The sequence below is a fragment of the Scyliorhinus torazame genome, chromosome 14 (genome assembly GCF_047496885.1).
Source record: "Scyliorhinus torazame isolate Kashiwa2021f chromosome 14, sScyTor2.1, whole genome shotgun sequence".
Taxonomy (NCBI): domain Eukaryota; kingdom Metazoa; phylum Chordata; class Chondrichthyes; order Carcharhiniformes; family Scyliorhinidae; genus Scyliorhinus; species Scyliorhinus torazame.
Window position 1 is genome coordinate 52,094,380 of NC_092720.1, and position 15,705 is coordinate 52,110,084.

A 15,705-nucleotide genomic window follows, 5' to 3' on the forward strand; every position below is an offset into this window, starting at 1 on the left:
TGCAGAGGAGATTTACCCCGATGTCTGGGCTGGAGAGTTTTAGCTATGAAGAGAGATTGGACAGACTGGTTTTTTTTCTTCCTTGGAGCAGAGGAGAATGATAGGAGTCATGATTGAGATGCATAAAATTATGAGGGGCAAAGGTAGATTAGGGTAGCGTGGATTTGAAGAATTTTTCCCCTTGGTGGATGGACCAAAGATCAAGGGCGATAGATTTAAGGTAAGGGGCAGAAGGTTTAGAGGGGATGTGAGGAAAAGCGTTTTCACCCAGAGCAGTCAGAGGTGATGGAAGTCTGGAACTCACTGTGATGGAGGCAGAGACCCTCATATCATTTCAGATGTATTTAGATGTGCACTTGTGGTGCCAAGGCATACAAGGCGATGGGCCAAGTGCTGGAAAATTGGATTATTAATAATCTTTATTGTCACAAGTAGGCTTACATTAACACTGCAATGAAGTTACTGTTTAAAGCCCCTAGTCACACATTCCAGTGCCTGCTAAGGTACACTGAGGAAGAATTCAGAATGTCCAATTCACCTAACATCACGTCTTTCGGGACTTGTGGGAGGAAACTGGAGCACCCAGAGGAAACCCAAGCAGACACGGAGAGAACGTGCAGACTCCGCACAGACAGTGACCCAAGCCAGGAATCGAACCTGGGACCCTGGCGCTGTGAAGCAACAGTTTCTAACCACTGTGCTATAGTGCCGCTCACACAGTTAGGTGGTTGTTTTTGACCGGTGCAGATGCGATGTACCAAAGGGCCTTTTGTGTGGTGTAGACCCACTTATGACATCCGACAATACCATCATCTATGATCAGCTGGAGGGCGGCATGTGGCACAGTGGTTAGCACTGGGACTGCAGCGCTGAGGACCCGGGTTTGAATCCCGGCCCTGGGTCACTGTCCATGTGGAGTTTGCACATTCTCCCCGTGCCTGCGTGGGTCTCACCCCCACAGCCCAAAGTTGTGCAGGTTAGGTGGATTGGCCACGCTAAATTGGAAAAAAATAATTGCACACACTAAATTTATAAAATAAAAATCTATGATCAGTTGGAGGGTGTCCTGGAGTTCCAAACGGGACAATCCTCATGCACACACCTCAAGTTGTGCTGCCTGCACCTCAGAATCCATCAATTAGATGTTTACGATCCTGTACCACTCCATTTTTATCTACAGAATTCCCTATCTCTGTATTTATCAACTGTTTAATGCCATTGCAGCCATTATTCGGCCTTCCCACCACCATTCCCCTGCATTCGCTTACTCAAAACCTATTACATTTCTAACATTTTCCATTTCTAATGAACGGTCACAGATCTAAAACAATAACTCTTTCTCTCTCTCCACAGATGCTACCAGACCTGCTGAGTATTTCCAGGATTTTCTGTTCTTACTTCAGAGTTCCAGCATCCACAGTATTTTGTTTTTTCTATCATGCAGCCCTCACTGTTTTTATCGACAATTGTCTTCTTGAAATTCCTTTTGGTCCCACATGAAGCTATTCACTTTTAAGCAGTTGCATCCCTTTGAATGGTTTTTGCAATCCTTCAAGCATAGGAGCAATACAAGTATTCTCATTACCCCTGCACTATATGAATCCAGACTAGCAGCAAGTTCCCCTGACATAATAAGCCATGATCTGAGGCTAACATAAATCGCGTTGGAAAATATTGTAATGTATTTGCTGTAAAGCTGTCAGCGATTTAAATATCTAAACCTACCTGTTAAAAGACTGACGATGTATCTCTCCATATTTATTGGATAACCCACCGTTACCTCATCAAAATCCTGAAAAAACTCATGCTCCTCCACCCAGAACTCCCCCTCCTCTGCCGTGGACTGCAGTAGCGTAGCGGTGGCAGGATCCAATTTCTTCCAACCGTCACCCCTGTAAAATAAATCACTCATCAAAAATTAGGATCAATTTCAGGGCAGCACGGTGGCGCAGTGGTAACACTGCAGTCTCACGGCGCCGAGGTCCCAGGTTCGATCCCGGCTCTGGGTCACTGTCCGTGTGGAGTTTGCACATTCTCCCCGTGTTTGCGTGGGTTTCGCCCCCACAACCCAAAGATGTGCAAGGTAGGTGGATTGGCCACGCTAAATTGCCCCTTAATTGATAAAATGAATTGGGTACACTAAATTTATTTTAAAAATTAAAAAATTAGGATCAATTTATAATTAATAATTAGCCAATCTCACAAGACCACTGGTAGACTTCTGGTTGAGCAAGATCATGAAGCGGAGGTGGGGATGTGGAATAATTTGGAATGTGGTCGGGGACAAGAGGAGGGGAAAGTGGAGGACGAGAAAAGATGGAAGGAGGTTGAGAGTTGAGATGGGGAGGAAGCTGTTACTTAGTGGTTGCATGTTGAACCTGCTGCTTAGTTAGGGAGATGGTGGAGAGGTGCCATAGGCAAGGGCGGGTAGGAGGTCTGGATGATGTACACTGTGCTTACTGGGTGGGTGAGATAACATGTTGCTGAGTGAAGCGTGGTGGAAAGAATGATCCGTCTGCTGAGTAAAGGGGGGAGGTGTAGTTCCGATAATTAAAATAGTACTGAGGGGTAGGGAAAGGCACTTTGGGCAGATGTTACTTAATGAGGAAGATGGATGGGAAGGGAAATCATGCACTTTCCATTAAGATGACTGAATATAATTAATTGCTAATGTTAATTACTCTGCATATCAGACTGTTAACTTCAAGAAATGTCACTGGTTACCCCAACACAGCTTTTGTCAACTGGGCAAAACAGTTAGAGGGGAAGTGGGACATTGCTCAAGTCATCACACTGAGAATCTCAGACAGAAATCACTTATTGAAAAATCTTCATTCCTATTTTCAGTTCAAACATAAGAGAACAAGCTTTCGTAGAGGACAAAACCAAAACTTTCCTGGAGATAAAACAAAATGTCAGCTGGAGATTCTGAATATTTTTGGAGAGGTTCTGCTGTTGAGACTGGGTACAAACCTGTCAAGCAGCCAAACTGTGTTATTATAGTGTGACAATTTCATACAGGCAAAACACATCAAGAGTGTGGACATGGGAATTTTTGATTCCTATGGGGAAAGAAATGTGATGGAAACAGTACAACAGGAAGCCAAGGAAGACAGGAAATGCTCACAGATCAAACATTTTTCATAAGATACAGATGAACTTGGACCCAATTACACTTTTTCATAGAAGGATAGGGACTGAACCACTAGTTCTTGATTCCAACAAAATAAATAGTTTATTTTGATGTACTCTGTCTAGACTCCTTAATTTGAATACTGCTCTCAAATCGCCTTTTAACCTTCTCCCCTAAAAGGAGAACAATTCAGCTTTTCCAAGCTATCTTTGTTACTGAAGTCCCCTATCCTCGGAACCATTCTTGTAAATCTCCTTCGCACTCGCTTTGAAGTCTTCACATTGTTCCTCAAATGTGGGGCGTCATTCTCCAACCCCCCACCGGGTTGGAGAATGGCCGCTGGCCGCCGTGAATCCCGCCCCCGCCCCCGCCGAAGTCTCCGGTACCGGAGATTGGTCGGGGGCGGGAATCGGACCGCGCCGGTTGGCGGGACCACCCGCTGGATTCTCCGGCCCGGATGGGCCAAAGTCCCGCCCAGAAATTGCCTGTCCCGCCGGCATAAATCAAACCTGGTATTTACCGGCGGGACCAGGCGGCGTGGGCGGGCTCCGGGGTCCTGGGGGGGGGGGGGGGGGGGCGCGGAGCGATCTGACCCCGGGGGGTGCCCCCACAGTGGCCTGGCACGCGATCGGGGCCCACCGATCCGCGGGCGGGCCTGTGCCGTGGGGGCACTCTTTCCCTTCCGCCTCCGCCACGGCCTCCACCATGGCGGAGGCGGAAGAGACTCTCCCCACCGCGCATGCGCGGGAAACTGACAGCGGCCACTGACGCTCCCGCGCATGCGCCGGGAAACTGACAGCGGCCGCTGACGCTCCCGCGCATGCGCCGCATTTCCGCGCCAGCTGGCGGGGCAACAAACGCCATTTCCGCCAGCTGGCGGGGCGGAAATCCCTCCGGCGTCGGCCTGGCCCCTCAATGTTGGGGCTAGGCCGCCAAAGCTGCGGAGTATTCCGCACCTTTGGGCCGGCGCAATGCCCGTCTGATTCGCGCCGTCTTTGGCGCCAGTCGGCGGACATCGCGCCGTTGGGGGAGAATTTCGCCCGTGGTGTCAGAATTGGACAATTATCCAGTTGAGGTTTAACCAGTGTTTTATAAAGGGTCATCATAACCTCCGTGATTTTGGCCTCTACACCTCCTTGGTCTGATTGTGGATAAGGCAAGAAAATGAAGTTGAGGATTGCCACATCAGAGCAGTCATGATCTCATTGAATGGTGGAGCAGGCTCGATGGGCCAAATGGCCTACTTCAGTTCCTATGTCTCATGGTCTTATTTACAAAGACCAGAATCTCTCCATCACTGAGCCCAAACAACAAGTACTTATTTGACAGTAGCCTTTTAACATTTTGGAGATACTGGTCTGATGTCTAATTGTCTAGGTATTGAAAAAAACCTCTGCTAACGTTCCCAAAAAAAGATACCATCAATGCCCTTGGCATCCTGAATTAGTCCTGTGTGGAGGACAATAAAGCGATGTGGAAAGAAACTCAACTGAGTTCATATCATTTGAACTCATTTGATTACATTGATATTAAATAAATGTATTACCCTTCCTGCCAGGAGCCATTCCAACATTGTCTATCCCACATGTTTCTTATCTTCAGCAAATTGACATAATTGTCTTCGAGTCCACTAATTTGCTTCACATCAGTAACACAGAAGGCATGAAATTCTGCACGGTCACTGAAACCTGAAACAAATGGTATAAAATAAAATTGTACACTTAGTTGATCATAATCTATCTTATGGTATTTTCCATATTTTGGAATTATTGACTTCACCTTTAGCCGATCCATGAACAGAGCAACTGATAAAGCTCTTATCATTTAAATCCTTCATTAATTCGAACTGTGATTTTTCAGAAAAGCAGAGGTGAGAATTCCTTTCACGGTTTTGTCGATAACCCTTCAGAGTCCATCTGTCAGCCAGGCCTCCTGTGACATCCACCAGAGCTTCGCAAACTTGTCCAGCCCACAGCTGTTCATAGCAACCATGGAGTCTATGAAAAACATACAAATACATTTAAACGCAATTATCACTAAATACTGCACAATTCAAATTCATCTTGTATCTTGGGTTACTTACATCTAAATACTATAAAATTATAAGCATTAAAATGTTTCCAAAATAGAGGCAATAGGAACACAATTGTCAAATATTTAAAATTTTAAAAAGTCATATAATCAAAATGCGATAACATTTCTGAACTTGTTCTGAAACAATGTAGCAGCGTCTATCTAAACTGTTTTGTCCCTGGATTGTTATCATATAAGTTTAATGAAATGTTCAAATTACTTTCTGCATTCTTGAATGGTGACTAAGAGTGAAACAGTATACTAATTAATGATACCTACCTGATCATGAAATCCCTTAACACAAGGTGTCCTCTACTGCTGATCCTAATGGAATTGACAAGGTAGGCAGGAATTCACCTAACTTGCATAGGGCTGGCAGGCGTAAGCACTACGATTAGTGCATCTTGGCATTTGCCTGCCTTTTGCAGTGAAAAAATCCTAATGCTTGCAACCATTTGAAGAAAGGAATTGCCCAGCCAGAACCACCCCCACCCCTACCTCATCCATGCTCCCTTTGGCTCCATGTGTAAGAAGGTCACTCAAGATTTTATTTTAAAAAATATACTGCGGGATTCTCCATCGGCAGGATCCCCCGCTTCGCCAGCAGCACACTCACACCCGCGGGTTTGGCAACAGTGTGGGGGTGGCCACAATGGGAAACCCTATTGACCGGCTGTGGCAACGGAGAACCTCGTTGCCAGCGGGGGCGCACCGCGCCAGAAAACGGGGCTGGTGGGACGGAAATTCCCACCCATAATCTTTACAGGCTATTTGCAGCAAAGACAACTGCCTCTTTTGTAGAAAATTGGATTCAAATGTCAATGCCATCAATTCAGGATGCCACTCCTTTCATTAGTAATTGTCATTCGCATTAATTTAAAAGAACATCAGGAGGTATAAACAATTTGAAATATCACAGGCGAATACTGACTTCCATAATTTCATGTGTGAAGATTAGAAAAGCACACTAAAATAATAATGTACAATGTAATTTTATTTAACCCGAACATCCAGAGACTAGTTGAAAAAAGGGTTGTTTTTTCTCTCCTTTGCATTAATGCAATGAAGGGAAACAGTACATTGTAACCGTATGCCTGCAGAAAATCCATACAGGAGAGCAAATTGTAATGAAACTGTAAAAGCCTCCAATTCCATGTAAAAAGTGTAAATTCAAATGTCACACTGGAACTTTACAGTTGGATCACAAAAAATTCCTTACTTGGCATATGCCTTTTCCAATAATGGTAACCAAAACACTTCTTCAGAGCGACAACGAGAAAAGCAGAGCCTGCGACCAATACATGGCAACCGATCATCTATTATGACATCAACCCAATGTCCAAACCTCCAAAATCTGCATCTTAAACATCCAGACTGTGTCCACGTATCCTGGCCTGAAGGTATCACCTGGATTAAATATCAAAGGTGTTAAAAGTGTACCATGAATAACAGAAGAGTATGTATTTTGATTACAACTATAACATTACATTATTCCACCTGTAAATTTCCTGATGATGTTCAGTCTCCCCAAACTCCTCACTTTCCTATTAAATGTCTACCTCTCGACTGATAAAGTCTTTGACGTTCTCAATTGTAGTAGTTGTTGCCTTAAAACTACTGGCTAGAAGGAGCCTGGCAGCAAGCATATTGTGCAAAACTAATCCATTGCGCAAAACTAATCCATTGCATGGCATCATAAAGATTCTCCCCAATGATTTAAAAATGAGGAATGTTGCCCACATTCCTCTCGTCTTATTCATAACATTGAAAAGGAACTCCATGTCAAATCAAAAATGTCTACTTCCAAAGTACACCCAACCAACTGTCTGCATGCATACAATAGTATCACAAGAGGTGACTGGGACACAGCATTATTTTGTGGTATTCCGATACCATGGCATCTCCAACTGATATTAAAACTATGCCAGCAGTGTATGAGTCACATGCTATTTCCATGGTATAGCAATTACCTCCTGTAACTACAGTAAATTTAGACTCCTGAAGTTCCAGGATTATTTTTAAAGTATATTACTCATCATCAAAGAGTTACACCCATCCAGTTTTCGTTAGCTGAATTAACTTACGATCTAAATATGGTTATTGCTTTACCTTTATTACATGCCCTTTGTATTTTTTTATTAATATTCTGTGCAACAGCATAAATAGTTAGGAGACCTATGAACTACTCACACAGGCATTTTCTGACCCTTGTTATTTCAATTTCCAAACATATTGTTTGTAATTCTTGCTCTTCCAAAACAAAATTCTTCCTCTCAATTGTTCTTATGAAACCAGGCCTCGAGCCCTCTTCTTTTTCCAATTTGTCTCTATTCACAAAACATATTTAGTTCCCAACATTGGTCACCAGATAACCACATCTCTACAATGACTGAGATCAAACTCATTTATTTCTATTTGTACCATTAATTTGACTACCTTGTTACATATGCATCTTGCATTTAGATAAAGAATCTTTAATATTGTCATTATTCATTGATTTGACTTTATTCACCAATGCACTGCTACTACTAAACATTTTGTCCCTCTGCATTTCTTCAACCAAAACAGCTCACAGCTTGACTTTTTCCTTCACTTTAATCCTTCCAACCCCAATTTCAGTTTAAAGCCCTGTCCACACCCTAGTTATAATTCGCTGGGACAGTGGCCACAGGCCAGTTTAAGTGGAACCTGTCTGAATGGAACAGCTCCATCTTTCCTCACTGCCGGGGCCTGTGCCTTCTGAATCAAAATCTCTGCTGCAGCATCACTTTGAACCATGCATTCAACTCTCTGATAGGTATCATCCTATGCCAATTTTCTCATGGCTCAGATAATAATCCAGAGATTAGTGCCTTTGAGGTTCTGCTTTTTTATTTGTACAGTAACTCCTCAAATTACCTCAGTAGAACTAATTGCTTGTTCTATGTAGTTGTTGCTTCCTCTATGAGGATAACAAGTACATGATTTTCCCCCCTCCCACTCCACCCTCTTTTCCAACCCTGACTCCAGTAGACAACACAAGAAAGCCTAATAGACACTTGTGCATAGCTAAGTCCCACATAGAAATGAGATAAATTCCTGATGATCCAGTCTGGTCCTGGTTCTTGAAGGATCATTATTAGTCAGGACACTGGAAGAATGCCTCTGTGATCACCTCTGAATATGAGGTTGGATTTTTTTTTACATCTGCCCAATAGGGCAGATATTTCATTCAAGAGACCACACGTCCGACCGTATAACATTCCTTCGGTGCTGATATGCTATTGTTGGAAGTCTCCGGACTGGGGTTTGAATCCACAGCATTCTGGAGGCAGAAATCCTACCACTGCACCACATGGGTAACTGGATGAGGAACTAACAGCAGTGGGGTGATGGGTAAGGTCTGCTCCAAATTGCACTAAACCACACAAATGCTTCTTTGCTTGCCATAGTGGAATCTTCACTTCTCCACCGTATTCAAACATTTTGAAAAGGAGAAAGTCCAAACTCAATTAACATTCTGCCTATCAGCACCAATTGTTCTTGGATTCCCAAGGATGAGCCTTTCAAATCGGTACTCTATTCCTAACTCCAGCTGCTTTGCGGCAAGTAAATATTTTGCATTCTTGCCACTGAATTACCTTGTCTAACAGCAATCTGTTTTTACGCAAAGCTTCACAAGCACACAAAAACCAGCAATCTCCCAATAGTCCTTGTTTGATGTATCCATCCTGTGGGTTTTCTGGGAGCAACCGAGGAGAACAGGAAATTTCCTGAAAATTCCAAGCAAAAAACACAGTGAGAGGCCCCCAAACTCTATCTTATACAAGAACATGAAGGAAAATAACCTCTTCAGTTCCCCCTTAAAAATATAGAAGAGAATAATAATCCAAGTTCTAGATTAGAAATTGAAGCTAGTTCACATTTATAACAAGGGTTTACTCTATTCAGTTTTCTCTTTAAATGAAATTATTCTTGCAGATAATTTTATATAAAAATAAAAGAAAGTTTACACAGAGGACAACTCAACCACCATACTTGTGCTATCTCTATGGAAGAGTTATTCAATTATTTCAACCACCCTGCATTTTCCAAATACTTGGCAAATGTTTCCATTTAAAGTAAATCCAATTATCTTTTGAAGGTGACGGCTGAATCATCTTCCACCATCCATTCAGGCAAGCATTCCAAATCATACTAACCTCCCCCACTCGCTTTTAAATCTATATCTTCTTGTCCCTCCAGCCAGTGAAAACAGTTTTATATTACTTACTCAATCTTACTCTATTTTGAAAACCACTCTTAAAATTCCCATAACCTTTCCTGCCCCATGAACAATCTGAGCATATCTCCACATAATTGAGGTTCCTCATTCCTGGTATCATTATGGTAGATTTCCTCTGCATCCGCTCAAAGATCTTGCTTGACATTCTTTCCAAAGTATGGTCCCAGAATTGGACATAATAACACAGCTAAGGCTTAACCAAGATTTACATAAGAACATAAGAACTAGGAGCAGGAGTAGGCCATCTGGCCCCTTGAGCTTACTCCGCCATTCAATGAGATCATGGCTGATCTTTTGTGGACTCAGCTCCACTTTCCGGCCCGAACACCATAACCCTTAATCCCTTTATTCTTCAAAAAACTATCTATCTTTATCTTAAAAACATTTAATGAAGGAGCCTCTACTGCTTCACTGGGCAAGGAATTCCATAGATTCACAACCCTTTGGGTGAAGAAGTTCCTCCTAAACTCAGTCCTAAATCTACTTCCCCTTATTTTGAGGCTATGCCCCCTAGTTCTGCTTTCACCAGCCAGTGGAAACAACCTGCCCGGATCTATCCTATCTATTCCCTTCATAATTTTATATGTTTCGATAAGATCCCCCCTCATCCTTCTAAATTCCAACGAGTACAGTCCCAGCCTACTCAACCTCTCCTCGTAATCCAACCCCTTCAGCTCTGGGATTAACCTAGTGAATCTTCTCTGCACACCCTCCAGTGCCAGTACGTCCTTTCTCAAGTAAGGAGACCAAAACTGAACACAATACTCTAGGTGTGGCCTCATTAACACCGTATACAATTGCAGCATAACCTCCCTAGTCTTAAACTTCATCCCTCTAGCAATGAAGGACAAAATTCCATTTGCCTTCTTAATCACCTGTTGCACCTGTAAACCAACTTTTTGCGACTCATGCACGAGCACATCCAGGTCTCTCTGCACAGCAGCATGTTTTAATATTTTATCATTTAAATAATAATCCCTTTTGCTGTTATTCCTACCAAAATGGATAACCTCACATTTGTCAACATTGTATTCCATCTGCCAGACCCTAGCCCATTCACTTAGCCTATCCAAATCCCTCTGCAGACTTCCAGTATCCTCTGCACTTTTTGCTTTACCACTTATCTCAGTGCCGTCTGCAAACTTCGACACATTGCCCTTGGTCCCCAACTCCAAATCATCTATGTAAATTGTGAACAGTTGTGGGCCCAACACTGATCCCTGAGGGACACCACTAGCTACTGATTGCCAACCAGAGAAACACCCATTAATCCCCACTCTTTTCTTTCTATTAATTAACCAATCCTCTATCCACGCTATTACTTTCCCCTTAATGCCATGCATCTTTATCTTATGCAGCAACCTTTTGTGTGGCACCTAGTCAAGGGCTTTCTGGAAATCCAGACATACCACATCCATTGGCTCCCCGTTATCTACCGCACTGGTAATGTCCTCAAAAAATTCCACTAAATTAGTTAGGCACGACCTGCCCTTTATGAACCCATGCTGCGTCTGCCCAATGGGACAATTTCCATCCAGATGCCTCGCTATTTCTTCCTTGATGATAGATTCCAGCATCTTCCCTACTACCGAAGTTAAGTTCACTGGCCTATAGTTACCCGCTTTCTGCCTACCTCCTTTTTTAAACAGTGGTGTCACGTTTGCTAATTTCCAATCCGCCGGGACCACCCCAGAGTCTAGTGAATTTTGGTAAATTATCACTAGTGCATTTGCAATTTCCCTAGCCATCTCTTTTAGCACTCTGGGATGCATTCCATCAGGGCCAGGAGACCGGTCTACCTTTAGCCCCATTAGTTTGCCCATCACTACCTCCTTCGTGATAACAATCCTCTCAAGGTCCTCACCTGTCTCATAGCCTCATTTCCATCAGTCACTGGCATGTTATTTGTGTCTTGCACTGTGAAGACCGACCCAAAAAACCTGTTCAGTTCCTCAGCCATTTCCTCATCTCCCATTATTAAATCTCCCTTCTCATCCTCTAAAGGACCAATATTTACCTTAGCCACTCTTGTTTTATATATTTGTAGAAATTTTTACTATCTGTTTTTATATTCTGAGCAAATTTAATCTCATAATCTATCTTACTCTTCTTTAAAGCTTTTTTAGTAGCTTTCTGTTGCCCCCTAAAAATTTCCCAGTCCTCTAGTCTCCCACTAACCTTTGCTACTTTGCATGCTTTTTCCTTCAATTTGATACTCTCCCTTATTTCCTTAGATATCCACGGTCGATTTTCCCTCTTGCTACCGTTCTTCCTTTTTGTTGGTATAAACCTTTGCTGAGCACTGTGAAAAATCGCTTGGAAGGTTCTCCACTGTTCCTCAACTGTTTCACCATAAAGTCTTTGCTCCCAGTCTACCTTAGCTAGTTCTTCGCTCATCCCATTGTAATCTCCTTTGTTTCAGCACAAAACACTAGTGTTTGATTTTACCTTCTCACCCTCCATCTGTATTTTAAATTCCACTATATTGTAATCGCTCCTTCCGACAGGATCCCGAACTATGAGATCCTGAATCAATCCTGTCTCATTACACAGGACCAGATCTAGGACCGCTTGTTCCCTCGTAGGTTCCATTACATACTGTTCTAGGAAACTATCGCGGATACATTCTATAAACTCCTCCTCAAGGCTGCCTTGACCGAACTGGTCATGTAATCGACATGTAGATTAAAATCCCCCATGATAACTGCTGTACCATTTCTACATGCATCTGTTATTTCTTTGTTTATTGCCTGCCCCACCATAATGTTACTATTTGGTGGCCTATAGACTACTCCTATCAGTGACTTTTTCGCCTTACTATTTCTGATTTCCACCCAAATGGATTCAACCTTATCCTCCATAGCACCGATGTCATCCCTTACTATTGCTTGGATGTCATCCTTAAATAACAGAGCTACAGCACCTCCCTTACCATCCACTCTGTCCTTCCGATTAGTTTGATACCCTTGGATATTTAACTCCCAGTTGTGACCATCCTTTAACCATGTTTCAGCAATAGCCACTAAATCATAGTCATTCACGATGATTTGCGCCATCAACTCATTTACCTTATTCCGAATACTACGAGCATTCAGGTAAAGAACACTTATGAAAATTGCATCATTTAGCTTATATTATTCTCCTCATTCGTCCTCGCAAAATGCATGGCATTACACTTCTCTGCATTAAATTTCACCTGCCACGTTTCTGCCCATTTCACCAATCTGCACTATCCCCTTTTTGTTTTAGTCTCATTTGTAAATTTTGAAATTATGCCCCCTATGCCAAAGTCCAGATCAGCAATATATTTCAAAAAGACCAGGCGTCCAAATACCGACCACTTAACAGGGAAGGTCACTACTGTATATTGCCCTCCAGCCTGAAAAATCCACTAGACTCCACTACTCTCTAAACATTTGTCTCATAGCCAATTTTGTATCCATGCTCCCACTGCTCTTTTAAGACCGTAAGACATAGGAGCAGAATTCGGCCATTCGGCCCGTCGAGTCTGCTCTGCCATTCAATCATGGCATGAGTATGTTTCTCCTCCCCATTCTCCTGCCTTCCCCCCATAACCCCGATCCCTTATTAATTCAATTTTGCTAACAAATCTATTATGCGGCACTTTATCAAGCACCTTTTAAAAGTCTATTTACGAATTCGCAATTGTATTACCTTTGTCAAGCCTCCATGTTGTCAAAGAACCCAATTAGGTAAATGAGACACAACCAAATCCCATGTTCGTTTATTAAGCTATATTTCTCCTCTATATTTCATGTGAAAATAACGTGGTCCAACGTGAGGTTTTTTAAGACTGACCAGATATGTAGCTTCTCGAGTTTATCCCTCAATTTTTTGAATGGGGTATAGCATTTGCAATCTTCAGATGACACCATTCCCATATCTGAGGAGGATTTGAAGATTGTGGCCAGAGACTCCCTTACTTCCCTTAGCAACTACTTACAACATGAAACATAATTTCAGCAAATTGGGTATTAACACATATCAGATTTTGTACAAACCAGTATGTGCCAGTATTCCTTCGACAATAATTAAAAGTTCAGAGGTCTCTTTAGAATTAGTCATAAAAATTGTCTAATTTAAATGATTTTTCATTTTACATCAGATTTACAGAGCAGTGGCACCACAAGAAACATAATATTTTATCCATTATATTTTTCAGGTCTCTCCACAGTACCTCCCACCTCAAAAAAAAGAGGATTTTGATGAGGCCTCTGCTGATGACATACTGTACTCTAAAGCCCAATAAAATCACCTACAATCTCATGAACTTAGATTTCCACCCCAACCTTGGGAAAAATATTTGATGTGAACAGTATCAAAGATGATACCTGATTTGATATAGTTAATAATGATGAACTAGGTCAAACAGAGTAAATTTAAAAATATACATGAAATAAACAGGCACATGTAACCACATGATAAACCATATATTTAGAGCCTGCGTAAATGCTTGAGATGCTTTCTAGTCAGGCAGTTAGATTCTCACCTGTGGTCGTAGCCATGTAATTTTACCTCTAAGTTTGGCAATGGGTGTAGAATAACTTGAAAAAAGAGATGTGCGAGATGCAGGGAAGTCAGTATCTTCAAATAGTTTCTTCCCTGGGATTTCCATATCCCAAATGGTCATGGTCACAGAAGCCTTCACATATGTCCAAAGAAATCCCAACAGAATGACATTTTAATCTCCATCAGTGTTTTTCTTTAGACTGAGAAATAATTAAAGTAAAGTTATTATAAGGTCGGTGACAAAAACATTAATGTACTTTTCAATTACAGAAGAATGATCATGCAAAAGTCATGCCATCACAATGGTAAAGAGAGTTCACTTAATTCTTAGGGCAACACAGGATAATTACAGATTGGGAAAGCCATTTGGCTCACCTCAGTTCATCCATTCATTGTAAGTAGGATAGTTCTTCAATAATTCGATCACAGGAATGATCTCCACCACTGTGTGGAATATTACATTAAATGTGATGAGCAAAGAGAAAACAGACCGCTAAAAGGGAATAATATCCAGGAAAAAAATAATTCCACTGATACTTGAAGCATAGATTGGAGCGTTTTTCAAATTCGTAATTGATCGACAGCTTGAGATAACATTTATAAATTCAGTATTACAATGTGTGATCTGGCTGTATGTGTGCCTGAGAATATGTTTCATTGTGTATTAATCTTTGTAATACTTGTACGGTACAGTAACTGAGATGCACTTTATCAGACACTATAGCGCTGATTACAAAGAAAAAAAATCTAATTAAGTGCCCTTTATTGGTGGGTGCATGCTTTCGAGGTTGTACAAGGCAGCATTGTGCTATTGGACAAGTATAGTTTGTACTGGTTGTGATTTTTTAATGTTGAATTATTTCTGCTATTGTTTAATGTCACTGAATCCCGCACTCTGTGGATGGGCTACGTTTTTCTCGTGTTTTGTGTCACTGATCGCAGTGAGGAGTGCTAGAGGCTCACTTACCTGCATAGCGCCCCCTCTGCTCGGCTCCCGGCCGGGCTTGCACTCAGCCGAGCGCCGGGGACTGGGGCGGCCCGGAGTTGCTCGCTCACAGCTGGAGTCAGATCTCTCGGTTCGGACAGAACAAGACACAAGCGAGGTTCTAAAATGGAATAGATTTACCCGGAGGAGGGTCTGTCATCCTGACTGAGGAGAGCGGCCAGCAGTCCCAGTGTGGAGCTCGCCCTCAATTCTACTCGCAGCTCACCCGTGTCTGGATGAAGAAGGAACCAAGATGCTGAGGCTCACATCGCTCTCAACACTGACACTGCGGCCAATCGCCCAGGGAGGCAATGAGGAAGGAAGCAAAGATTAGCATTTTTTTAAAGTGCCTCTTATAACCGAAGGTCGCTCAATGCCTGTAATTGCAGCCACTGAAGTACTTTTAGAAATGTAATGTAGGAAGTGCGCCACCCAATCAACATCAGGAAAATATCTCCTCCAGCCCTCCTCACCGTGTTGTTCCCAGTTTGCTGATGCCTAAATTCACTGCCACACGTCCCACAAGGAACACCACCAACTGCTGCAAGTCACTTGGAGACATCTGAAAAGTGCTATATAAACTATATAAAGTGCTATATACATACCTCTTCATTCACCTGAGGAAGGAGCAGCGCTCCGAAAGCTAGTGACATCGAAACAAACCTGTTGGACTTTAACCTGATGTTGTAAGACTTCTTACTGTGCTCACCCCAGTCTAAC

The 15,705-nt window shown here is 42.5% G+C and overlaps 1 protein-coding gene across 2 annotated transcripts in view; it reads right to left on the bottom strand.

Annotated features, from left to right (window-relative positions):
* The window catches only part of capn10 (calpain 10), a 45,962-nt gene extending 30,469 nt beyond the window's left edge, over positions 1-15,493 (bottom strand). The window contains exons 1-7 of one of the 2 annotated variants that reach the window (XM_072474189.1): positions 14,968-15,493; positions 13,981-14,200; positions 8,827-8,958; positions 6,426-6,613; positions 4,913-5,130; positions 4,680-4,821; positions 1,726-1,892 (exon numbers count right to left, since the gene is read on the bottom strand). In XM_072474189.1, the coding sequence (XP_072330290.1) occupies positions 1,726-1,892; positions 4,680-4,821; positions 4,913-5,130; positions 6,426-6,613; positions 8,827-8,958; positions 13,981-14,121 (988 nt within the window). In that variant the 5' untranslated portion in view covers positions 14,122-14,200; positions 14,968-15,493. The remainder of the gene's footprint in view (positions 1-1,725; positions 1,893-4,679; positions 4,822-4,912; positions 5,131-6,425; positions 6,614-8,826; positions 8,959-13,980; positions 14,201-14,967) is intronic. The other variant, XM_072474190.1, reaches the window with a different exon arrangement.
* Positions 15,494-15,705: the final 212 nt, after the last annotated feature.